At 41.2% G+C, this 24817-nt stretch overlaps 1 protein-coding gene across 4 annotated transcripts in view; it reads right to left on the bottom strand.

The window, feature by feature from the left end:
- The window catches only part of SLC24A4 (solute carrier family 24 member 4), a 91339-nt gene that overhangs the window by 6024 nt on the left and 60498 nt on the right, over positions 1-24817 (bottom strand). For all 4 annotated transcript variants that reach the window (XR_010988619.1, XR_010988620.1, XM_068148801.1 and 1 more), the window contains exons 12-17: positions 20745-20914; positions 18658-18802; positions 5923-6089; positions 3575-3689; positions 2326-2438; positions 1298-1363 (exon numbers count right to left, since the gene is read on the bottom strand). Coding sequence is in view for 2 of the 4 variants with exons in the window: in XM_068148801.1 (XP_068004902.1) it covers positions 1298-1363; positions 2326-2438; positions 3575-3689; positions 5923-6089; positions 18658-18802; positions 20745-20914 (776 nt within the window). In the remaining 2 variants the exon portion in view is untranslated. The remainder of the gene's footprint in view (positions 1-1297; positions 1364-2325; positions 2439-3574; positions 3690-5922; positions 6090-18657; positions 18803-20744; positions 20915-24817) is intronic.

Here is a 24817-nt window from a genome sequence, read left to right as displayed (position 1 = left end):
TATATCCCAGCAGTACACCAGCACCTAATGCTCCTTCTTTCAAAAGCTTCAGAAAAGGTGCTCTCTGAAGTTTTCCAGAACTGAGGGGAGTTACAAGTTACAGATAGCAAAGCAATGAGGTCCTCACAAAAGCATCTATTTACAATAGCGCTGAGTGCCTCTGAATTATTATTTGCTTTGCTCAAAACTTCCCACTGAGTTTTGCTAGGAGGCTCTGTGTGAATCAGGGTATTCAGCAGAACAAATGAGACAGTAATAGATGCTTTGAATTCAGGTGATTCAGCTTCTGCTATGAAAATACTCTTCAGAAAGGCATGCACAGCTGGCATAGTAACATGTCTGCATAATCATCCCATTTTTACCCCCAAAGTGCTTGTTACAAATATGCATGCAGCAACATCAGATGCAAATGTCTACAGAACACTGGCAGAAAAGGGGTAAGAAAAGAACAGGCTCTCACAGCTTATACACCAGATGTATCAGGAATTTCATGGCAGAGTGAGCAGCCCTGGTGATTCTATCATTTAAATCATGCACACATGATGTGTTTTGTAAGACCTAGTCATGCAACAGTGTGAAATCTCCAGTGATGATCCCCTCTTCTACAGAACCTCTACAGAGCATCCACAGGCAATCAGTGAAAGATATTAGTACAAGTGGATATTTTTATACCTTTGGGATTTGACTCTTCCCACAGAGAGAGGGTTCCCTGGGAGTCAGCCGGATCACACCTTAAGTACCATCAAAATTGACTTTTGACATAGAATTGTTGTTTCACCTTAACAGGTCATGTGTTACAAGGATAAGTATCTTATGCTCAGTGACATTTAGCATGCCTGTTCCAAGTCTTGGGGTTCATGGTCCTGACAAACTATCTTAACTTAGGGTTTTGGCTACAGCACTTGATTAGTCTAGGCTGGTTTTGGAAATCAGGAACAAGAGCAAAGGATGATGAAGCATGCCTGGGTCTATGACCCACTATACAGTAGAGACAGGCTTGGAATATGCAGCTGCACACAGGGGCATGGAAATACTACTGGATCTGACAATTTTAACACTGCCATTGAAATCAATGGGACCTATATGTATTCAGCATCTCCTTTACCAAGTATCAGATTTCAATCCTCAGCCAGAACAATGGTAGCTATTCAATTCATGGCATTGCCAAAAGAATGATACTTTTTACAAGAGTCAATGCTTTGGGGGTAATAAGTACGTTCCTTTTTTCCTTCTGTAACATGTAAATACCTAGTAAGCATTTTGCAACTGGAATACTTGCAGACAATCAGTTACTTACTGTAAGTGCCACTGATCCTAGCAAAAGTGCAACTGAATAGACCAGTCCTTTGCTGTTTATCTTAACCTGTGGAAATCAGATAGAGAAGAGACTTTTAAAATGCTCAGCATATTGTAACTATGCTTTGTTCAGAAATCAATTTACTGATTTCTGTTTTGAGTAATGACTGACATGCACATTTTAAACTATGCAAATCCAAGACAAATTAGTCATAATGAGTAACAGGGAGATTAAGGAACCAAAACAAATGTTTAAGTAACCCCACCTCCATGAAAAAAATAAATCAGCATTTACAATGGATTTTATGTTAAGAAATGAGAGAAGAGAGACAGAGAGATCTCCAAGAAAGGGGCCTCAACCACCTCCATGAGCAATCTGTTCCAGTGTTCCACCACCCTCATAGTAAAGAACTTGTTCCTAACATCCAATCTAAATCTGCTTTTCTCTAGTTTGAAGCCATTGCCCCTCGTCCTGTCAATGCAGGCCTTTGTAAAGAGCCTCACTCCATCCTTCTTGTAGTCCCCTTCAGGTCCTGGAACGCTGCTATCAGGTCTCCCTGAAGCCTCCTCTTCTCCAGGCTGAACAACCCCAAGGTCCCTCAGCCTGTCCTCATAGCAGAGGTGCTCAAACCCCCTGATCATTTTCCTGGCCCTCCTCTACACCTGCTCTATCAGGTCCATGTCCTTCCTATGTTGAGGGCTCCAGACCTTCACAGAGTACTCCAGAGAAGCTGTCATTCTCATCTTATGGACAAAAAAACAGGGAAACAGACAGGTGTGCTTGAAACTGAATGAGAGCCATGAAATCATATCCATGGAGCTATTCACTGCTCTACAGTATAATGAACTCCAGTTGAGAAACTGGGAATTAATTGCAGCTTGTGGGAACAGAATTATTCTTCTCATGCTCAGCAGGCTGTTGTTTGGTTTGGTTTGGGGTTTTTCCAGTTTTATTTCCATGCTGCTTCTTTTTGTTTTTCCCCCTAATAGACAAAGAGAACCAATTAAAGATTTGCCAAGCATACGTACAGTTGATCCATAATTAATTGCCATGGTCTGCAAACCCCACGGAACGCCAAGGCCCACCAGAATGTCAAAGACATTGCTACCCACTGTGTTGGACACTGCCATGTCACCAAGACCTGCAGAGAGAAAAACAACAACTCCTGGGTAAAAGCAAAGTACAGGACCATTACTCTGTGTATTAGAGGAAACTATTGATCCAAGCCCCCCCGGTCAGAGTATTTGACATCAGGGAAAGATTTCCATAATCTTTGCATGACTTCTGAAATAAGTGCACAAAAGTCGCTCACTCCAACTACATCTTCCTTGCATCTTGGAAAGCCTTTACAGCGTGTGTGGTATCCTTTCAGCATTTGGGTTCAATGCAATTGGGGGTAAAAAAGGACAATTGCATATATAATTCTTTTCAATCAAACAACACTTAATAATACTACTCCTATCTCAAACTACCAAAGGGAAGTTTCTGAGCCCTTAATTTATCACTTCAGGTCCGTTGTTTGCCCAATGACATGTGCTAGAGGTCTCATTATCTAGGAAAAAAAAAAAAGTCTAGGGGAATAGGAATAATGGAAAAACATACAATTAGGACCTTTTCTTACTCTACTGCATTACAGGAGATCACATTGTCAGGTTTAATGTTTTTTGGCAACAAGAAGGAATGTGACTACAGGCATTTTCAAGTGAAAAAGGAAATGTAAAGAGCCTTAATCAAAACTTAAAGACGTATGAGAAAGCCATTGACAATTTCAATTGGAAAGGTGATGAGGACATAGTTATGTTTACCTGAAACCCCTTTCACTGTGGCAATTTATATATCCTAAATGGAAAGTGGTCTGTATTTGGATGAAAAGAATGCCTGGAGCAACATCAATTCTGCTAATCTCATACAGTTCCCTGGGTTCCAGAGGTCTTCTAGAAATCAGTATAAGTTTTATATGGTTAAATGCTGGTCACCATATAGTCTTCAATGTACTTTTTGACAGATGATATTCTAGTTTTGTTTGATACTTTCACATACCATGCATGGGATATCTGAATACCGAATGACCTTCTAGAATGCTATGGTGTGTCCAGTCCCAATAAGCAAAAAAGAACAGGACAGGGATTGTTTTTTCTTTTTGTTGAGAATAATTAGCAAGGTATTTTGACTTTTAACAAAGCCCTGAAACAGTAAAAATTAAATGAAGTAAAATTTGCATTGAGAATTTGTGTGTATGAATGTAAGGTTACATTTATGCTTCAGCAGCCACAGTACCTTGTCTTGCTACTATTAAGCTGGCCATGCAGTCTGGAACACTTGTTCCTGCAGCCAGGAAAGTAATGCCCATGATCACATCTGGTATTCCAAGGGTGTATCCAATCACAGTCACCTGAACAGTGAGGAAAACAGATTAACCTATTATATATTTGGAAAGCCTCTCATTCCGATATAGTTGTGCCATATTCTTTGATTTCTGGTGTGGATTTTAACAGCATTAGACTCAGGATACTGATCCATTTCTGCAAATTAAATAATTGTGGAATCATCAGCCTAAAACCAACCCTGTGAAAAAGAAAAGTACATTGGGTCATATTATTCAACACCTATGAGCAAACAAAAAGCTCTATTTCCTGTAATTCTAAGAGGACATACTGATCTTTTAAGGAGGAACACAGACATAATCCAATTTATTTATTCCCAAGAATGGCAAGATTCTTGCAAGTTTTATTCTCAAAAGGACTGAAACCAGTATATATTGTGGTAGAGGGGCAGAAATATAAGAACTTATTTTAACCCAACACATGAAGAAGAAACCAGTTTCTTGCATGAATTCTGATATAATTCCAAAGTGAGCAAAGCTGCTTATATTGTACCCTGAGAATCCAGATGCAGCTTTAAAAGAGCTTAGCAAATGGCTGAAACTTGTAGCAGAGCTCTTGGAAAGGACAGGGAACTGTATTTAGCTGGAACATCCAAAGACGTCTGACAAAGTGTCAAGAAAAAAGGCTGAACAGGCAGTGGAGAAGGAAATAGTCTTGTGGGAGTGAGAAGACTGAATCAGGGACAGGCAGCTGCTTCCCTGCTGAGACTGCTGAAGGGTAGATGTCTTTCAGGCTCTGTGTTGTTTTCCTGAACTAGTTTGCCAGCCTCTTAAATGAGGAAAACTGGACCTCCCCCAAAGAAAGTGTATTTTAGGAACTCACTCCCAAACTTTATTCCCAGGGGCAAGCTGTGACTCAGAAATAGGAGTGGCCATGATTCTCCTGCTAGAGGTGGCAATGGGGTATTGAGGTCTGTCTCTTAAAATAAGCAGTGCTGCAGCCTTCATGTGAGAACATCTCTCATTTGTGAAGGGGAAATCTACAAATGAAACTAAGGTAAAGAGCATGGCCTTGTGAAGGCCCTGCAGTAGGAAATCAACATGTGGCTTTGTGCCATGATGCCAGAATGAGTGGCTGACATCTGAATTTCTCCAACAAAGTTTATGTTAAGAGAAAACAGGATTACTTTCAGATGTAAACTTACACAGAAGGTTGCAAAATGTATATAGAAAAGAAAATCTCCCATGAAAGGAAATATAAATATAAAGCAATTGGCAAACACCTGGCATATTTGAGGAAGGTAGAGATGTTCTCCACTCAAAAAATACTTTGCAGGTAAGAAGCTCATGAATAAAAGTCCTTCCATATGCAAGACCAGAAGAGTATATAAAGAAACAAATACATACACTCAGTCATGTGTGTACATATATATATACATACACACACACTCATGTATGTGTATGTGACTATATTCCAATATGAAACCAGATGAAGTTTCTTCATTCTATTTACTTTAAAAGAAAAAAAACCAGGCCTATAAACTCTTCAGCAGCATGTCCTACCAGTCTCCCCATTATATGTTATATACAACTTCTTGGTTTCCAATCTTTTAGTGCATAAAAAGGTTAGCTTTCTCTACTTCAAAAGTATGCCTAATTTTTCCATCACAAAGTATTTGCAGAACTTTTCTATTCATGCCTTTTCTCTGACTGAAAACAAAATTTGAGAAATTGACAGTAGGAAAGAAAAAATAGGAATACATTCAAATCTTCAATTAAGCATGCTCTTCAATTGACAACAATTTAGAGATCTACACCTGATACACTACTGCTCATAGATCCAGGGAGAATGGAAATATATCCAGAATCATAATACTCTTCACTAAGATGTTCTTGCATTATTCCAGTCTACGTGAGGTAGTTTACACCACTTCTACCTCTTCAGATTTTGCCATCTATCTGCCTTTTCTGTACGTTTCAGTATCAGAGCCTGTTGCCAAATTTCTAACAATGTTTCAGCTGCTGAGGGTTACAACATTTTCATTTGAAATCCCTTTTACTAGTAGGATGTGGATATCCACATTCTCTTGAAACTTAAGCTGGCATCTCCCTGTGCTGTATTGGGCCCAATATAGTAAAGGCCAAATTATTCATGCAGAAAAGAGCAGTAGAAAGCTCATACTGAAGCTGAAAGAGTATGAGCTGAAAAGACATGGCTATAGTTACATGTTTTTCTTAAAACACACACAAGATTGAGATGCTCTTTCCACTCAGCATGGTAAGTTCTGCCACATGCACTTACCATCCACACCATGAAGTAGGAGAACAAGGCAATCCAGAGAGTGGCTAAGATGAATGTCGCCATAAACCACTTCTCCCAGCGTGGTTTGCTGCAGTTTGGAACGGTGCAAAAGAGCACAAATATCAATGGCCATGTGATAATCCATTTAATTTTGTTCATTTTTCCATCTGCAAGATAAAGGAAGGAAAGAACCAGTTTACTTTTCCCATTACTATCCCATTCCTAGTTACATGGCTCTGAAGATAGCAGATGAACCCAGAAGAATGTTTACAACTGTGTGTATCATTTTCCAGTGAACCTCTCATCTGTACTTGGTCTCATCATGCTCAGCCAAGTTCTACATGCATGTTCAAAATCTTATTGTTAAGCCTGCCAAGGTCTATGTAAATAGATGAAAGAATTACAATGATTTAAAAGCATGACTGATTTTTAAAAACAAAATTATCAGCCAGGTTTGTTGCTCTTTCAACAAAAACACAAAACCCCCAAACAACAACAACAACAAAAGCCATTCCCATTCACCTTTTAAAAAGGAAGATAGAGAGCTTTGTGGTGAAAACAGCCTGTACCGTCTCTGCAGCAAAAGCAAATGCTTCTACAGAAAACAGAAGCAGAGACTAAACCTATAAAAATGCTAAACTTTTTTCATATGCCTAGCTGTGGTCACTTGGGAAGAACTTTAAACTTCTAGTGGGGAGAGAGAAGCTTGTTAACTCTCTTTAACTGTACATAGCACCACCTTAAAATGTTCTCTTATCCTCTATAAAAGGAAACTGAAGATACTGACTTCCCTCATATGGCTCTCCAAAATCAAGTGGTGAAAAATAGCAGAGAACTGTCATTCCTGTAGACAAGTACACATCATCTTTAAAAATGTAAACCATTGTAAATGTGCACAAAAATCTTAATACATAAAAGAAAATTATTTTATAATTAGGCCATAAATTTGGCATTCATATTTATACACTTTACGAGGTATCCTGCAACTAGGGTGACAAATTTGGGTATCAAGCTAAACCAACAGCACAGTGGGTTTAATTTAGGTTTTACATTGTTTCAGAATGATGCTGGGGAGGATTTCCATCATTAACTGATAATGATATGCATGAGATGTAATAAAATATGCCATTTTGAATAAAATAGTTGATCCTGCTGAAGAAAATTATAAGATACATTTTCCAGTGGAATTACTTAGCAGGCAATTGTCAGTGAACATTTCCATCAAGGTTCTCCAGAAATTTTCTTTCAGAAAAGATGCTGAATATATGATTTGTTTAGTGGGATTTTTTCCAGTGAATTCAGGTTGAAATCTGTCCTCTGGACTAACAGGCTAATTTCTAGTCTAATTTAACTTGCTAAGTCCAACTGCAAGTGTTTATTAATTTATTTTAGCACACAGTCTAGTACTAAATTGCCTCACTTAAGTTAAGAATCAGTTCCTTAACTTGAGAGTTCCCTGTGAATTCTGTGATGCTATCAACCTCACCAGGAAATCTTAGACTAAGCTTGGCACTTTATTCTCATTTAGTTTGTGGCTGTGGAACTTCAAACACGACCTTTTCCCCCTATGGTTACATCCACTGCTATAAAATTTTGTTAAAACACTTTCTTTCATCTGTTCTTTCCAGAAAATGACACTTCCTATCTTATATCTCACTTTAATTCTGTTAACAAGGCTGTAAATAACCTATGGTAATTTATACCTACTCCTGTTTACTTTATTGCAGTTTGGACAGTTAAATACTCCTGGCTAGTTAATTTGTACTCTCTGTCTACCTAAGCTGTTAAACTTGGTTCATAGTCAACCAAGTCTGCATGGCCTAAATCATTCATTTCCTCAGTGCATAATTGCAAATGTAGAACAAGTGGGATATTGTTTGTCAGGAAATAAACACAGATTTGATTCTGATCTCATGTGGCTGTAAGCTGACTGACTTGTGTGTGTAGCAGTGCTGTAGATTCAATACAATCTCTTTTTGATAACATGAGTAAAAGAAAAAAATCATCTGGAGAATGAACAGAAAACAAACAGACCCTCTGCCAGGGAAAGTACCTTGTCAGGGATCCTGCCTAATGCCCTGAATCACCTACACAAGTGCTTAACTGTGAGAATTGTTTTACCACAGACATGGCTATGCTTGCTCAGTTCCAGGAAACCCAAAATGCTAGTTGGAGGAGGACTTGCCTTTCCTTTATCTTTCCTCAGTTTGAAAGGATGTGTCTCAAGATTAAAATTCCTGGCTCAGTAAGTGATGACGGTTTATCCACACAACATCATGAGCTAGAACTGTGTTTTACAGATAGATGGCTTGTGAAGGTGACATTTGCATTCATTAAATGGCAACCAGGCCCCAGACGTTGGGGAACAACAAATGCATGCAATTCTGGGTTTTGCTAGGTAAAGAGAGGGAGGCTGACTGCCCATTTGCAGTTAGTCTTGAACTGCTCTGAACCACTATGGGCAAAGCAGCCCATGTGACAGACACTGGCTTATCTTTTCTGTCAGCTTTTATAAACATTTATATAAAGCCTTAAGTATATCTGACCTTGTTTCTGCCTCAGGACATTTTCTTCAGCTCCTGCTGTGCTGGATCATGGAACTTGTGTTTAGCACCCAGTGCTAAAGATGTCTACTGTTATACTGTAACTTGTTAGTTATGTAAGAATTCAGTAAGTTTAGCAGCAACCTCAATAAAGTGAGATTTTATTTCCTCAGAAAATGGGTAACTTCATTCATTTCACCTGTCTTAGATGAATTCACAAATAATATGCAGCTTGACAATTTTAATTAATTATTTTTTACTTCTTTTGAAATTACCTTCTTTGCCTCAATTTTTAACAGCAAGGCAGGAGTTCAGGACGAGTGGTCTCCGGAGCTGGGCGATGGGGTCGGGGAGCAGTGTAATACCCTGGAAATCCATGAGGAATTAGTTCGGGACCTGCTGAGCCACTTGGATATTCACAAGTCCATGGGACCAGATGGGATCCATCCTAGGGTGCTGAGAGAGCTGGCGGATGTGCTAGCTAGGCCACTCTCCATCATTTTCCTCCAGTCCTGGCTCACTGGTGAGGTCCCAGATGACTGGAAACTGGCCAACGTGGTCCCCATCCACAAGAAGGGTCGGATGGAGGAACCTGGAAACTACAGGCCGGTCAGCCTGACCTCAGTGCCAGGGAAAGTGATGGAGCAGATTATCCTGGCAGCAATAACTGCGCACCTGAAGGATGGCCAAGGGCTCAGGTCCAGCCAACATGGATTCAGGAAGGGCAGATCCTGCCTCTCCAACCTGATCTCTTTCTATGATCAGGTGACCCGCCTGGTGGATGTGGGGAGGCCTGTGGATGGGGTCTACCTGGACTTCAGCAAGGCCTTTGACACCGTCCCCCACAGCAAACTGCTGACTAAGCTGTCAGCCCGTGGATTGGACCATTACACTCTGTGCTGGGTTAGGAACTGGCTGGAGGGCCGGGCCCAGAGAGTGGTCGTGAACGGTGCCGCATCCAGCTGGAGGCCAGTCACCAGTGGTGTCCCCCAGGGATCAGTGCTGGGCCCTGTCCTCTTCAACATATTCATCGATGATCTGGATGAAGGGGTAGAGTCAGTCATCAGCAAGTTTGCAGATGACACAAAGTTAGGGGCAGATGTTAGTCAATTAGAGGGTAGAAAGGCTCTGCAGAGGGACCTCGACCGACTGGACAGATGGGCGGAGTCCAATGGGATGGCTTTCAACAAGTCCAAGTGCCAAGTGCTGCACTTTGGCTACGGCAATCCCATGCAGAGCTATAGGCTGGGGTCGGAGTGGCTGGAGAGCTCCCAGACAGAGAGGGACCTGGGTGTGCTGATCGACAGCCACCTGAATATGAGCCAGCAGTGTGCCCAGGTGGCCAGGAGGGCCAATGGCATCCTGGCCTGCATTAGGAATAGTGTGACCAGCAGGAGCAGGGAGGTCATTGTGCCCCTGTACTCTGCTCTGGTTAGGCCGCACCTTGAGTACTGTGTCCAGATCTGGGCCCCTCAGTTTAAGAAGGACATTGAAACACTTGAGTGTGTCCAGAGAAGGGCAACAAGGCTGGGGAGAGGCCTTGAACACAAGCCCTATGAGGAGAGGCTGAGGGAGCTGGGATTGTTTAGCCTGGAGAAGAGGAGGCTCAGGGGTGACCTCATTGCCCTCTACAACTACCTGAAGGGTGGTTGTAGGCAGGAAGGGGTTGGCCTCTTCTCCCAGGCAACCAGCACCAGAACAAGGGGACACGGTCTCAAGCTGTGCCAGGGGAGGTTTAGACTCGAGGTGAGGAGGAAGTTCTTCACCAAGCGAGTCATTCATCATTGGAACCGGTTGCCCAGGGAGGTGGTTGAGTCATCGACCCTGGAGGCGTTCAAGGGGAGATTGGACGTGGCACTTGGTGCCATGGTCTAGGCATGGGGTCTGTATTGATAAGTTGGACTCGATGATCCTCGAGGTCCTTTCCAACCTAAGCGATACTGTGATATTGTGATACTTCTTCTGTTGCTGCGTTTTTGACCACCCACTCTTAAATAATCTTCAAAATGCTTTAGTAATAAATTTGTTTAATTAGGATATGCTTTTAGTTCATGACAAATTGTTTTATGATTGTTGCTTAGCTGTGCAAGGAAGAAAAAGATCATCCTCATTAAAGCTGTTGTTATTCAAGACATAGCTGTTCTGCAAAGACAGACAAACTGTCCCATTACAAGACCTTGGCTTAGTTGTTTTAATAGCAGTACCGGCCACTTTTATGAGCCCTGGGTCTGAAAGCTCCTGTGCTAACCTGCAGAGTTGAGTAAAGATGTATTTTGTTTGTTGAATCTCCCCCAGAATAATGAAAGAATATTACTTTATTATAGAAAGCAACACTGGTCTATATTCTGTTCACTTCATCCTTTGGTAAAACAAAAAAGTTAGGTTTTTTTGAATTAACTTGTTATTTTCCTACTTTATAAATGACTTTTTTTTTTTTCTTCCCCAGGTACCTGGAAGCCAAACATGCCAAGTATTTTAGTACAGAAGTGCCTCATGACAAGGTTTCTGAAAGCACAGCAACAGCCTTAGAGTAAAACACTTTTTACTAACTTCAGGTGCATTTCTGGCACCTGTTGTTTCTGTGTGAAACAACATTTGTGTTTTCATTCAGATCTGCAATGTATACTTGAAATAAATCTGATTGTCCCTATTTACTGTGTTTTAGCTTGCAATACAGAACAGCCCTGCATCACAGCAATGAGATTCCCTTGGTATGAAGCTGAAACAGAGGCACAAACTTAAAAGCACTACAGGTAATAATCGCCATTTAGTCCATGGGACAAAGCTAGAGCTTGCCTGAAGCATAATTTCCAAATACATAGAGAATGCAGATGGCCTCCTTGTCCCAGTCAGTAAGCTGCATAAGAAACAAAGTGGGTTTTATGGATAGACTGGAGTCTGCAGGAGTCAGATCCAAGTTACTGTGGTTAGTTAATCTTCTCTTTAAAAGTGTGACAGCACTTCACATATTAGCTACTGCATAACATGCCTAAACCTTCTTGTGTGAAGAAGCATCTTCTTACACAAGGCAATGAGTCAGCTGAACAATCTGACAAATGTTGTAACATCTCTGAAAAGTATGAACCTTATTGGCAAACAGGATTTTTGTAACTGATTTGTTATTAATTCAGAAAAATCTCTAATTTCAGGTAACTTGAAATATGGAAATAGTTCTCTCTATTTTGAGTCTAACTGCAAAGTAAGAAAAGGCTTCCCGGAGCTTAATATTATGTTTTTCTGGGTTGTATTTTCCTGGGTTGCCTAATTTATTACTGAGAATGTGCAACAGGCAAAATAAAACAGAAGAATATACAATTTTGTCCTAAATATGGGAACAAGCATAGAAAAAAAATGAAATGGAAGTAATGAAAGTAGATCCATTGTGAATTTTGCACCAGAATTTTTTTCCACTGAAAATTTACTTTGTTACAAAATTGAAAAATTTCAGAGAAAAAATATTTTCAATTTGCTGTAAGGAAAATAAACACAGCAGCTGCCTTTCCACCTGCTTGGAAAATCCTTATGGGTTTAACAATTGAAACTTTGCCTATGAATTTTGGAGGCAAAAGACTCCCTGTTACCACCCTAGACAGGCTATGTAGTGTGTAAAAGGGTATCCAAGAAGGCCCAGCCTTTGTCAACCTTCCAAGGGGGCAGCTGACATGTTAAAATATTTTATTGCACTTCTGCAACAGAGTTTCAGGAACAATTGGTTGTTTTCTTCCCTGTGGAAAATACCGAGGTTCTACCTCTCACTCATCCAAAACAGCATTTTCCAAGCTACTGAAACTTTTCTCTGAAGCTCCATTTTCCAGAACACAAGTTCCAAATTCCAGACTAAGAGATCTGCCCAAAACAATTCAGATTTCTATTTTCAGCTTATGCCTTTACCACACTTCGCATATTTGGATTTATGTCAACAATTTTTGGTACAATGGGAACTGAGGGGAAAAAACAAAAATAAATTCTCCAGTATGCAGAAACAAACTTTGCTCTCTGAAATACAATAGGTTTCTCACTGGACAATATTCAACAAAAATAAAATGTAACTGAGCATAGGTATTCCTCATGTCTGATACGACTTAGATTTTGGCCTGGCTGATTTTCTAAAGTAGACCTTGTTGTCTACTTTATGAATGCTGTTTTTCTTGAAGTAGAACTGGGATTTACAGAGTAGAATAGAATAGAATAGAATAGAATAGAATAGAATAGAATAGAATAGAATAGAATAGAATAGAATAGAATAGAATAGAATAGAATAGAATAGAATAGAATAGAATAGAATAGAATAGAATAGAATAGAATAGAATTAACCAGGTTGGAAGAGACCTTTGAGATCATTAAGTCCAACCTATCATCCAACACTACCTAATCAACTAAACCATGACATCAAGCACCCCATCAAGTCTCTTCCTAACCACCTCCAGTGATGGTGACTCCACCACCTCCCTGGGCAGCCCATTCAGAATTAAGTGATGAGTTACTAAATTAAATCCTTGCCCACTTCTATTTTATTCTCTGCATTCTCTTCCAAGGTACAGCATACACATTGTTCTTCTGGAATGAATTTTCCAGTTCAGTTTTCTACAAAAGGAGTCTGGCTCATGAGCTCTGACAACATGATGCAAATCAAAGCACAGTATGTCAGTACAAAAATGAGACATGCCCCAGAAGCACACTTGTGTTCTGAAATAAAATTCTAAGGTAGATAGGGCATTACGTAGGTAGTGGTAAAGAGGAAGCTCTTCCAGAAACAGTGTTTCAGAATACTACAGTTAGGTCCTGTTCTGAACTATCTCCTTGAAAGAACTTCTCTCTTGCAGTATCAAAGCAGCTATGGAAACTAGTTATCTTCCTAACTCAGCCACCTAAGTAATGTTTCCAAACTTTGGCAAAAAGCACCATAAAGCAGGCCCAAAAGAGTCAGAGGAACAACTACAAAGAATCATCAAAATTCACCATTAGTCTTCCTTCAAATACATTAGGAGCAGGAAGTCTGCTGGATCCACTGGTGATCAAAGTATAAAGGAGCCCTGAGAGAAGCTAAAGGCATTGCTAAGAAACTAAAAGAAATGTCTTCAGAGACAAATTACAGAGGCTTCCACACAGAGCTCTCCTCTATCCCTAACTCAGCAACAGTTTCATAGAGGATATAGCAAAGAGCTACAGTACCCCGAGTGCTCATGTCCAGTATATGGGGACTGCTTTGTGTTTTCTCATAAAAGAAGCCATCAAATAAAGTTAGTAGGAGTCAGGTTAAAAGCAAATAAAAGGAGATGGTCTTCACACAGCTGTGAAACTCCTTCCCAAAGGATGTTGTGGGTGTTAAATATTTGCAAATATTAAATAAGAATTAGGTTAAAGAAATACATTAAGGATTTCTAAATATTCTGACATTACACCCAGTCCATGAAGTTCCTTGAGCTGAAAATAGCTGAAGGCCAACTACTCCTGTCTTATTCTTTTCCAGTCTTCTTCATATGTCATGGCTGAAGCCAGAATACTGGGCAAGAAAAATATCTGGTTTTTCACATTTTTAGTAGATATTATTAATTACTTTTTGTTTCTATCCAACATGCTGTCTTTGTATTTTGGATCCATACAAAAATGGGCAGGATTGCTAATCTCCTTTATTGCTATCTCATTTTAGCTCTGGGAATTATTATTCTTATTTTAGCTAACACCATCATGACTTATATAAAGCATTCATGGTCCAATCCTATAAGAGGAGTTCTTTATTTCTGTGAAACCAGCAGGAGCTGAGAACATGGAGTATTTTAAAGGATCCTGGACATGGGACAGTTTAAGCACCCTTTAAGAGCTGCACAGAAGTGCTTGTCTGAGTCTGGGTTCTGAAAGACTTCTGAGCTATGCAAGGACTTTTATGCATCATTTTGTTGTCAGCATGTGCCTACTCAGTTTTATCCTGCTTTATTCTGTTTAGTAGGTTTTTTTTAAAGCTTAAGATTTGTTTCCAAACAACTGTAATCAAACTGTAAAGCATCAAACAAGCCCTTGGAAGATAATCATCATGGCCTGAAGTTTGGGTCCTTTTAAAGAAGATGTTTCTTCCTACACAGAAACCGAAGCCCAAGCCTGGTTTATATGATACTGTATGTAGCTTCCGTAAGAGCTATGTCCTACCTCCTGCCTCCAGATATGCCTGCATCACATCCTAGGCTGAATCTCTCTGGATGTCTGACACAGAGGATCTAGGCTAAATTTGAGGCTGTTTTCATGGAACAATTTTATTGTCTATTTCCGCATGCTAAAGCCCTACATCTATTGCTCAGCACCACCACCGACAGAAAATAAGCAAAAAAAACCCAACCCAAACCAAAAAAACCCCACCCAAACTTAGAAATGGGAAATGATTACTGGGAATCACTAAGAGATGATGTAGTGCTTTCAACTTGGTTTGTATTTATTTCTGTTTCAGAAAAATACCCAAACTTGCCCTTGCAAAAGGATCTAGAACATGCAATTTGAAGGAGGGAAGTCAACTCCCAAATTAGGCTAGAAAGGGTGACTACAGAAGAGCAGGAATGAAAAAAAGAAGGGTTTGAGTCAACTCATAGCCATTTCTACTGCAGGTCTTAAAATATTGGAGTGAATTTTCTACTTAGCATATGCAGTTGACTTGGAAAGTCCTACTGGAATGTGAAAACCTATTTTTCATATAGATCTTTCACAGAATCACAGAATTTCAGGGGCTGGAAGGGACCTCAAAAGATCATCTAGTCCAACCCTCCTGCCAGAGCAGGATCACCTACACCAGATTACACAGGAATGCATCCAGGTGAGTTTTGAGTATCTCCAGAGAGGGAGAGTCCACAACCTCCCTGGGCAGCCTGTTCCAGGGTTCTGTCCCCTCACAGTGAAAACATTTTCCTTCATATTTACATGAAACTTCCTATGCCTCAGCTTCCACCCATTGCCCTTGTCCTGTCATTGGGCACCACCGAGAAGAGCCTGGCTCCATGTGCCTTACTCCTTGCCTGATAATAAATTAAAGGAAAACCAAAGGGGATTCTGGGAAACTATCTGCCAACCACCTTTTCCCTAAAGCCCGTTACAAGCCTGATGTTTTTTTTAGGCTACTGATTGTGCCACAGTACTCCAAGTACACAGTACTCCAAGCCACAAACCATGATGCTGAGTCCTTACATCCAGCCAACATGGATTCAGGAAGGGCAGATCCTGCCTCTCCAACCTGATCTCTTTCTATGATCAGGTGACCCGCCTGGTGGATGTGGGGAGGCCTGTGGATGTGGTCTACCTGGACTTCAGCAAGGCCTTTGACACCGTCCCCCACAGCAAACTGCTGGCTAAGCTGTCAGCCCGTGGATTGGGCCATTACACTCTGTGCTGGGTTAGGAACTGGCTGGAGGGCCGGGCCCAGAGAGTGGTCGTGAATGGTGCCACATCCAGCTGGAGGCCAGTCACCAGTGGTGTCCCCCAGGGATCAGTGCTGGGCCCTGTCCTCTTCAACATATTCATCGATGATCTGGATGAAGGGGTAGAGTCAGTCATCAGCAAGTTTGCAGATGACACAAAGTTAGGGGCAGATGTTAGTCAGTTAGAGGGTCGAAAGGCTCTGCAGAGGGACCTTGACCGACTGGAAAGATGGGCAGAGTCCAATGGGATGGCTTTCAACAAGTCCATGTGCCGAGTGCTGCACTTTGGCTACGGCAATCCCATGCAGAGCTATAGGCTGGGGCCGGAGTGGCTGGAGAGCTCCCAGACAGAGAGGGACCTGGGTGTGCTGATCGACAGCCACCTGAATATGAGCCAGCAGTGTGCCCAGGTGGCCAGGAGGGCCAATAGCATCCTGGCCTGCATTAGGAATAGTGTGGCCAGCAGGAGCAGGGAGGTCATTGTGCCCCTGTACTCTGCTTTGGTTAGGATGCACCTTGAGTACTGTGTCCAGTTCTGGGCCCCTCAGTTTAAGAAGGACATCGAAACACTTGAACGTGTCCAGAGAAGGGCAACAAGGCTGGGGAGAGGCCTTGAACACAAGCCCTATGAGGAGAGGCTGAGGGAGCTGGGATTGATTAGCCTGGAGAAGAGGAGGCTCAGGGGTGACCTCATTGCCCTCTACAACTACCTGAAGGGTGGTTGTAGGCAGGAGGGGGTTGGCCTCTTCTCCCAGGCAACCAGCACCAGAACAAGGGGACACAGTCTCAAGCTGCGCCAGGGGAGGTTCAGACTCGAGGTGAGGAGGAAGTTCTTCACCGAGCGAGTCATTCGGCATTGGAACGGGTTGCCCAGGGAGGTGGTTGAGTCATCGACCCTGGAGGCGTTCAAGGGGAGATTGGACGTGGCACTTGGTGCCATGGTCTAGTCATGGGGTCTGTGTTGATAGGTTGGACTCGATGATCCCCGAGGTCCTTTTCAACCTAAGTGATACTGTGATACTGTGATTTTCTACAAAGTTAAAGTGGTACCTCCTGAAAGGTAAAATAAAAGAATTCTTCCTCAGAATATGTATTAGTTGAGCAATGGGAATCCAACCAATAGATAATCATCTCCAGACAAAACGAGTGACAAAACCTGAAGATAATGATAAGGATTTTTAACAGTCATTTTACTGCTTTTATGCAACTCTTTGAGTTCATATTTAACTTCTGCTCCATTCCAGTATGAAGGGTATCAACAGTGGTTCCACTTTGGCCTCTTACACTTCATTTCTCTTTAAAGACTTTCTCAAAAAATGCAGAAAAACTGCATTTAAAAAAGGCCAATGGCATAACTAATAACTCTCTCCTTAGTTCAAAGCATTTTATCTATTGTGAATGTCAAACACTTATGGAGCTCTATTTCAACATCTATTTTTTCATGCATAAAGAAATTGTCTGAGTCTTGAATAAATCCAAATGTGGTCTCCAGGTAACATTTGCCACATGCTAAGATTTCTGTCCTGTCCTGGAATGCAATGCATGATTGCACTGGCCTAACTAAAATTAGAATCAAAACTTCTCAAAAAAATAATAAAAAAAAAAATTAATCTCTTATTTGCCAACACTTTTATTGAATCCTGCATTTTTTAAGGTAGTTTTGGGACATATGTTTGGGGTTTTAGCTGTTTATTACTGTTACTGTTGGTTTTGTTATTATTAACACGTTCATCTGCACAAGCATCTCTGTGACTTGGACCCACTTATTTCACTTTACAATAAAAACAGTTTCTTCATTGATGATCAGAAGCCCATGTAATGAGCCTATCTTCAGTGAATCAGTTTCCATTCCTCATTCCCAATGAAAGACCTTAACTGCTGACTGCAAGAAGCTCCTGTAAGAGCACACTGTAACACAGACATACAGTTTCACCCAGCCTTCACATAGTACACTTCAATGTTTGTTCAGTCACAAACATCTCTTCTAAAGGAAGAGCAACTGAAGCAATGGGATCCCTAATAAAAATCATATGCAACATGGGAAATTATTCCTTCTTTTCCACTACATTTATGCCAAGTAATGTTTGTATTAAACAGTAACCATGTGAGAGGTGACTCCTGACTGCACGTCTGTAAGGGGTGATCTAGTCGCTGCTAATTTTCAAAGCATTCTGGGGAAAGTCAACCCTCAATGTGCTAAGGGCACCAGCATAATATGGCTGGTTATATACAGCCCTTCACACCAGAGTTTCCAAAAAAATTCAGCAAGTGAGTATTATTACATACTGCTAAATTAAGAGATTAATACTGCCAAAGATATTAAACACTTTCTCTCCCTAAACCTTTCTTCCAGTTAATCCAAGAAGCCTCACCTAGAGTCTCTAAATCATGTTATTATATTATACATGTCTATACATATATTATATTATACATGCCTTTGGCATAGCAGTATCCAGCAGGCCATTATTAACTGTGACTTCAAAATGACTAACAGTGCAGCACTTAACAGGCTGCACTGACATGATTCTTAACATAAATCTACCTTACTCTGTCCTCTGGCAAATGAGCACTTCTACTATTATTGTGCCTGATGGCTGGAAGACACTTTCCCAAAATCTGCTTTTAGCCATGCAATCTCAAGTCCAGATTGACTGCTATCAAATTCAGCCTTCAGACAGACAAATCAATCCCTCTTCCTCTCTTCCCACATATGCTGTCTTCTCTTACAAGCCAGTGTTTGGTATTTTAATTACCTTCTGTTCTCTTACTATAAATGCCTGGAAAATAAGCCTTACCTGGCAGTGAAAAGGGAGAGAGATTGTCCTGTTCAGTTTCCTCCTCTTGGTTCACCACAGGGATGTTTCCATTTTCAATATTTTCATGTCTCCCATTCTGAAGTGGCTTGTTTGAGCAACTGGCAGATTGGATCAGTCGCTGACGCTGCACAGTGTCAAAGACAAAACTGCCACAGTTTGGAAAGTATTGACTTCATAAAATATGGCTTTTGCTGTCTGTCAGTCCCAGTCATGGGAGCTGTGAAGTTTCTCCACAAAGCCTTCCTTTCAAACAGCAACAAACAAATCTGTCTGTGGCTACCTGTCATCATCAGGCTGGTGTTGACTGCACAGCTCAAAATTACTGGCAGGAGTCTTTCAACTCATGATGCAGGAAGTCATCATATTTGTTCTTCCACACCATGCTTTAATGAGTGTGATTACTCTGAAGCCCTTATCACTCAACACTTCCCACTCAAACCAGCAATAGCAGCAGAATCTAGGAGTAGCACTCAAGGCATTTTTGCACTTAGAGAATTGGCTTATGAGTCATTAACCAGGACACTCAGATGCTTTCCTACTCCCATTCCCTGAGGTAAAGGTTGTGTTTATAATTTCAAAAGCAAGACTAAACCTTGTTGCCCTTGTCCAAGTATATACTTTAATGAAGCCCCTAACTGCCCCTACAGACATGTATAAGACTGCTACAGTTCAAATACCTCATGTAACAACTACAGGGGCAGGGTATAAACATCAGCATATTAAATACACTGGAGAATGTGAGATGTAACAGCAATTTCCTACTTTTAGAAAAAAATGTTTGTCAGATGTGATACTGCAGGGTTGATAAATGTTCTCTTTTTCATGATAAATTATTGCAACTTCCTACAAGTGTCCTGAAATGACTTAAAAAATAAAGTAACTGCACGACACACAAAAAATTCTGCAGCTAGTGTTAATACACTGTAACCAAAAATAGAGAAAACTCATGTCTGACTACTTCACAAAACTGGCAGCAAGAATACATAAGAACACAGATCCAAAATGCTCTGGTTTAGAGAATGTCTTTTGCAGATGTTGAACTAGCAAGTATCAGCATTCTGTGCACATATGCATTAAAAAAGATTTTTTTTTCTGATCAATGAACTGCCTTCAAAGCAGAACTTCTAGAATGTCAGCTACTGCTGCATACCCTGTTTGATCTTCTGCTCTTGACTGAATGCCACCAAGCTGGCTTCCTACTAAACAATTCGCTGATTTAAATGGGACTTAAATGGGACTTTTCTTACACATACATTAGTGCCACTTTTTTCACTGGGGCATTCACAATGCTTGGTAGAGACATCAGCTGTATTATGATGTTCAAATTGTAGGAACCCACTAAAGCTTGTATTTTCTAAACCACTGAAATTAATTTGCCAGAGTAAAATCCTCTCATACATGACACTGCAGGGAGCAAGGGATAAAACCTTGCCTTAATAGAAGCCAAAGTTGGCCGGCCAAAAATTTCAACCCAAGTACATCATAGAAGCCCAGAAAAGCATCGCTTGGCTGGTCTTGTCACTTGAGCTGCACAGTATGAAACAAGTAATGTATGGGAGTGACAATGTATCAAAAAGAGTTAACTGAAATTCTCCAGGGCACACTTCCCTTATGAAAATATTTTGGTTTGCTTTCATTTCTGGGTTGAGGTTTATGCTGAAGACTAAAGAGGTAGGCAAATACCTGATATGATCCAAGATGTGCTGCTAATAACAGTTCTTACAGATTTTTGGTTGCCCTGTCCATTATCCTTGTTTAACCTGACCACTTGCGTAATGATCCAAACCAATTCCCCTGCTGCAGATAAAATCCAGATGTGCACACACCCCCATACACACATCCTAAGACACACATTTTCTGGCAGGTAGGTAAGGGAGCTCCTTCTTGGTGACCTCCCTCCAATTAAGATAGGTCACATCACCACTGGTAATCAATGTATCTTCAAATCTGATAGCACATCCCTAGGGATGCTGAAGAATCTGAATTCTAAAAATCACTACGAGCATGGCTCTTTTGTAATCCTTCTGCCTCTTAGTCATTTATTGTGTTTTTTTTAATCAACCTACCTCATTAATGATGAGCCGGCTTGCCATCCGCATTCTGGTGCGCGGTCCAAATTTATTTGTAATCATAATCCGTAATCCAGCTTCAGGGAACCGGTATTTGGGAGGGCTGGAGCAGATGATCTCATCTACCATTACTACGCTGTTTTTGCCATACTGCTGCATGCCCTTCACTAACGATGACAGTGGACAGAGTTAGTTGTGGAATTGAACTTGCCACGCTTCCCATCACCCAGAATCTTTTCAGGCTTGGGCAGGAGTAATACTCATCTAAATGCTTGAATTTATGAGCAACTTTCTGTAGTGTTTCTGCAGCCTGGTGAATTAATTTGCTCATCAGTCGTGCACTTCATGTCTATCACATAGTAAAAAAGGGTTTCACTCTGCTAAGGCAGCCACCAACCCACTCCCAGATGAGTGGAAACTGTTTGTACCCAGCCACTCATGCTGTATTACCAGTTTTCTTTGCTTATGTCCCGCTATGGTTTTGTAAGCCTGCTCTCAAAGCACTTGCATTGTGGCGGTGTAGACAGCACTGCCAAAATCTCTAGAGTTATCACTGAATCAATGTTGCACTCATTCCCTTTGGAAATCATCACTTTACTTTCACATATATTAACAACATCTCTAAGTTGACAAGATTTGAAACACAACAAAAGGATTGTCACAAACAAACATGCACATAAGCTCTTGTTAATATGAAGGAACTCGTACCAAGGTTAACGATGTTAAGTACACAGAGACACTAGATTATATTGGGAATCAACACAAGTAGAGCTCAAAACGAAACAAATATCCTCACAAATGCTACAGACCACACATTGCAAGCAGAGCAAGGCTCAGCAGACAGGAGACATACCTATGTGGTGTTAGAAAGCAGGGCAGGAAATATGCATATATTAATTATTACATGTAATACAGTAAAAAACCCACCAAAATTCTTTGCTGCTTGTTTGGTGCTTTGCTAAGCTTGGCTTCACCCTCCCAAATCCCTTTAATAGTAAGTTACTTACATTAAGAAGAGGCAGAGAATTTAGGAGGTGGAAGTGAAAATTATTAGTGCATGGTTGAAGCCAGGTAGCAAAGGAAATCTAAGAAAACATTGAACTCAAAGACATTAAAATGGAAATTAAAATAGGCAGAGTAATCTGTGGTTTGTTCTTTTCTTTTTTTCATTTCATTTGTACAGTTTTGAAATACTTTTATTCTTCAGGAAGAAAACTGGATCCAGGCATGCATGTAAATCACACCATACAACAAAAGCTTTGCTGTCTCAAACATCTTCTAACGGATCCCACGTTCAAGAAATACCCTTCCACAATTTAACAGAAAAACGTAGCAAGCCCGTAAATCACCGGCTAACAGCTGCATCTTTTATGCTTGAACATTTGAGTGTCTTGCTTTGTTTCACTGACTGTTTTCAGTTAGTGCACTGGGGTCACCTGAAGTGTCATAAAGAGATCTTTACTTTCACAAAGGAGCCCTTCTCAAAGAACCCACTCTGTTGTCTTGCCTGGCAGCTTAGTATCTCTAATGGAGAATAGAATTGGTAGCAATTTTGCCTTTGGTAAACATAAAGGAGCAATTATCCTCCCTGCATCCTGATGGCTAAAACACATTAGCCTTGTTCAGTACTGCAGTTGATGACGCAAATAAGGAGCATACCCATTCCAAAGGCCCTTACAGACTGTAGCAGCTTTGATATCAAAGCATACAGAGCCAGACAAGCTTCCTAGGAACCAATCCTCATGGAAGAGGTGCCAACCACAGTAGGTTAACATTTGCTTTAATTAGACAAAGATATGTCTAAGGCAAAAAGGTAAGGCAAAAAGGCCAGGTATCTCTTTGACAGCCTTATCAGATCAACTGCTCTCAAGTGGAGTCTCCAATGTGCTTCTTTATCTTAGAGTGTCATGAAAATTATGGCAGCCCTGATGTTCTGATGTTACTCTGGAACTGTTTTCTTGGAGCACCAAAGGAGACAGCAACCAAATATACTCAGCTTTGATGAAATACTGTGTTAAAAGACTCTGGACGGATGTAGACTACTTCAAGATAGTATCAGTGACAAAAGAAGAACAGAGAAAATGTGGGCCATCTACAGAAGGAAATGGGGAATCTGGTCACACAGGATATGGAGAAGACTAAGGTACTAGAGTTTTTTTGCCTGAGTCTTTTATGATAAGGAGTCTAACAATCCAAGCATCAGAAGGGAAGGATGGGGACTGAGAGAATGAAGATCTGTCCTCTGTAAGAGAAGACCAGGTTTAAGACTATCTAATGAACATAAAGCTGTACCAGTCCATGAGACTTGACAAGATCCATTCATGGGTCCTGAGGGAACTAGCAGATGAAGTTGCAAAGCCACTTCCCATCATACCTGAAAAGTCATGTTGGTTTGGTGAAGTTCCCACTGACTAGAAAAGGGCAAACATCACCCCCACTTTCAAAAAAGGAGATAAGGAAAACATGGAGAAGTACAAGCCACACAATCTCACCTCAGTGCCCAGCAGGATATTGGAGCAGATCCTCCTGAAGACTCCGCTAGGGCACATGGAAAACAAGGAGGTGGTTGGTGACAACCAACATAGCTTCATCAAGTGCAAATCCTGTTTGACAAATCTGGTGGCTTTTATGACGGGTTATAGGAACAGTGGATAAGAGAAGAACAACTGATGTCATCTTCCTGGACTTGTGCAAAGCTTTCAACCTTCAGCAAGTCTGCCAAGGACACCAAGCTGCATGGTGTGGTTGACACACTGGAGGGAAGATTCCTTCCAGAGGGACATCGACAGGCTGGAAGGGTGGTGTAGCACCAACCTCATCAAATTCAACAAGGGCAAAGTCCTGCACCCAGGTCAGGGCAATCCCAAGCACAAACACAAGATGGATGATGAGTGGATTGAGAGAAGCCCTGCAGAGAAGGACTTGGGAGTACTGGTCAATGAGGCACTTGGCATGAGCCAGCAATGCGAGTTTGCAGCCCAATAAGCCAACTGTATCTTGGGCTGCATTAAAAGATGTATGGCCAGAAAGTCAAGCAAGGGAGGTAATTGTGCCCCTCTACTCTGCTCTTGTAAGACCCTACCTGGAGTACTTCATCCAACTTTGCAGCCCCCAACACAAGGGCATAGATCTTTTGGATAAGGTCCAGAAGAGGGCCATAAAGAGGATCAGAGAGATGAAGCACCTCTCCTATGAGAACTGACTGAGGGAGCTGGGCATGGTCAGTATGGATAAGAGAAGGCTCTGGTGAGACCTTATGCAGCTTTCTAGTAACTGACAGGGGCCTACAGGGGAAACTGGAGAGGGACTATTTGTAAGTGCATGTGGTGATAGGACAAGAGGCAATAGTTTTGAACTAGAGCAGGGCAGATTTAGATTGGACATTACCAAGTTATTTACTATGAGGGTGGTGAGACACTGGAACGGGTTTGCTCAGAGGAGTTGTGGACACCATCCCTGCAAATGTTTCAGACCAGATGGGAGGAGGCTTTATCAACCTGGTTTAGTGGAAAGTGTCCCTGCCCACAGCAGAGGCATTGGAACTAGATGATCTCTAAGGTCCCTTCCAACTCATGCCATTCTATGATATCTCTAACTACCTGCAGCTGTTTTGACTTACTGCCACACATTGCTCTTGTATTTTCCTAACAGATCTTCAGTCTTAGTTCCTATGCCCATAAACATACATCCCTTAGCCTCATATGGAACAAACAGGCTCCACTTCAAAATTGCAAATGTGGTTTTCACAAACCTTTTCACTTCTCCTTTGTGACGTTCCTTAGAAATAAAACAACTGAGAATGGCTTTTCCTTTTAACAAACTGTTTAAGCCTCCTGCTCACCACAAAGCACCATCACCAACACTCCTGCCAAAATCAACAACAAGCTTCTGGCACACTTTGGCTGACTCCTGATCAGGCCCTCAGAAACCCACCGTTTTCAAGATTTCTGGTTTTAGGCAAGAACTGAACCATGCCACCTGGTGGAAATTTGGGTCAACATAACAAAAGCCAAGAGCAGCGAGTCACATGCTTGTACTTTTAAAGCACACATATTTTGCCTTCACCTGTG

This window comes from Melanerpes formicivorus, unplaced genomic scaffold (genome assembly GCF_026170545.1).
Source record: "Melanerpes formicivorus ecotype bairdi unplaced genomic scaffold, bMelFor1.0.p_v2 SCAF_17, whole genome shotgun sequence".
In the NCBI taxonomy this organism is placed as follows: Eukaryota; Metazoa; Chordata; class Aves; order Piciformes; family Picidae; genus Melanerpes; species Melanerpes formicivorus.
This window is presented reverse-complemented; position numbering and strand designations above follow the sequence as displayed.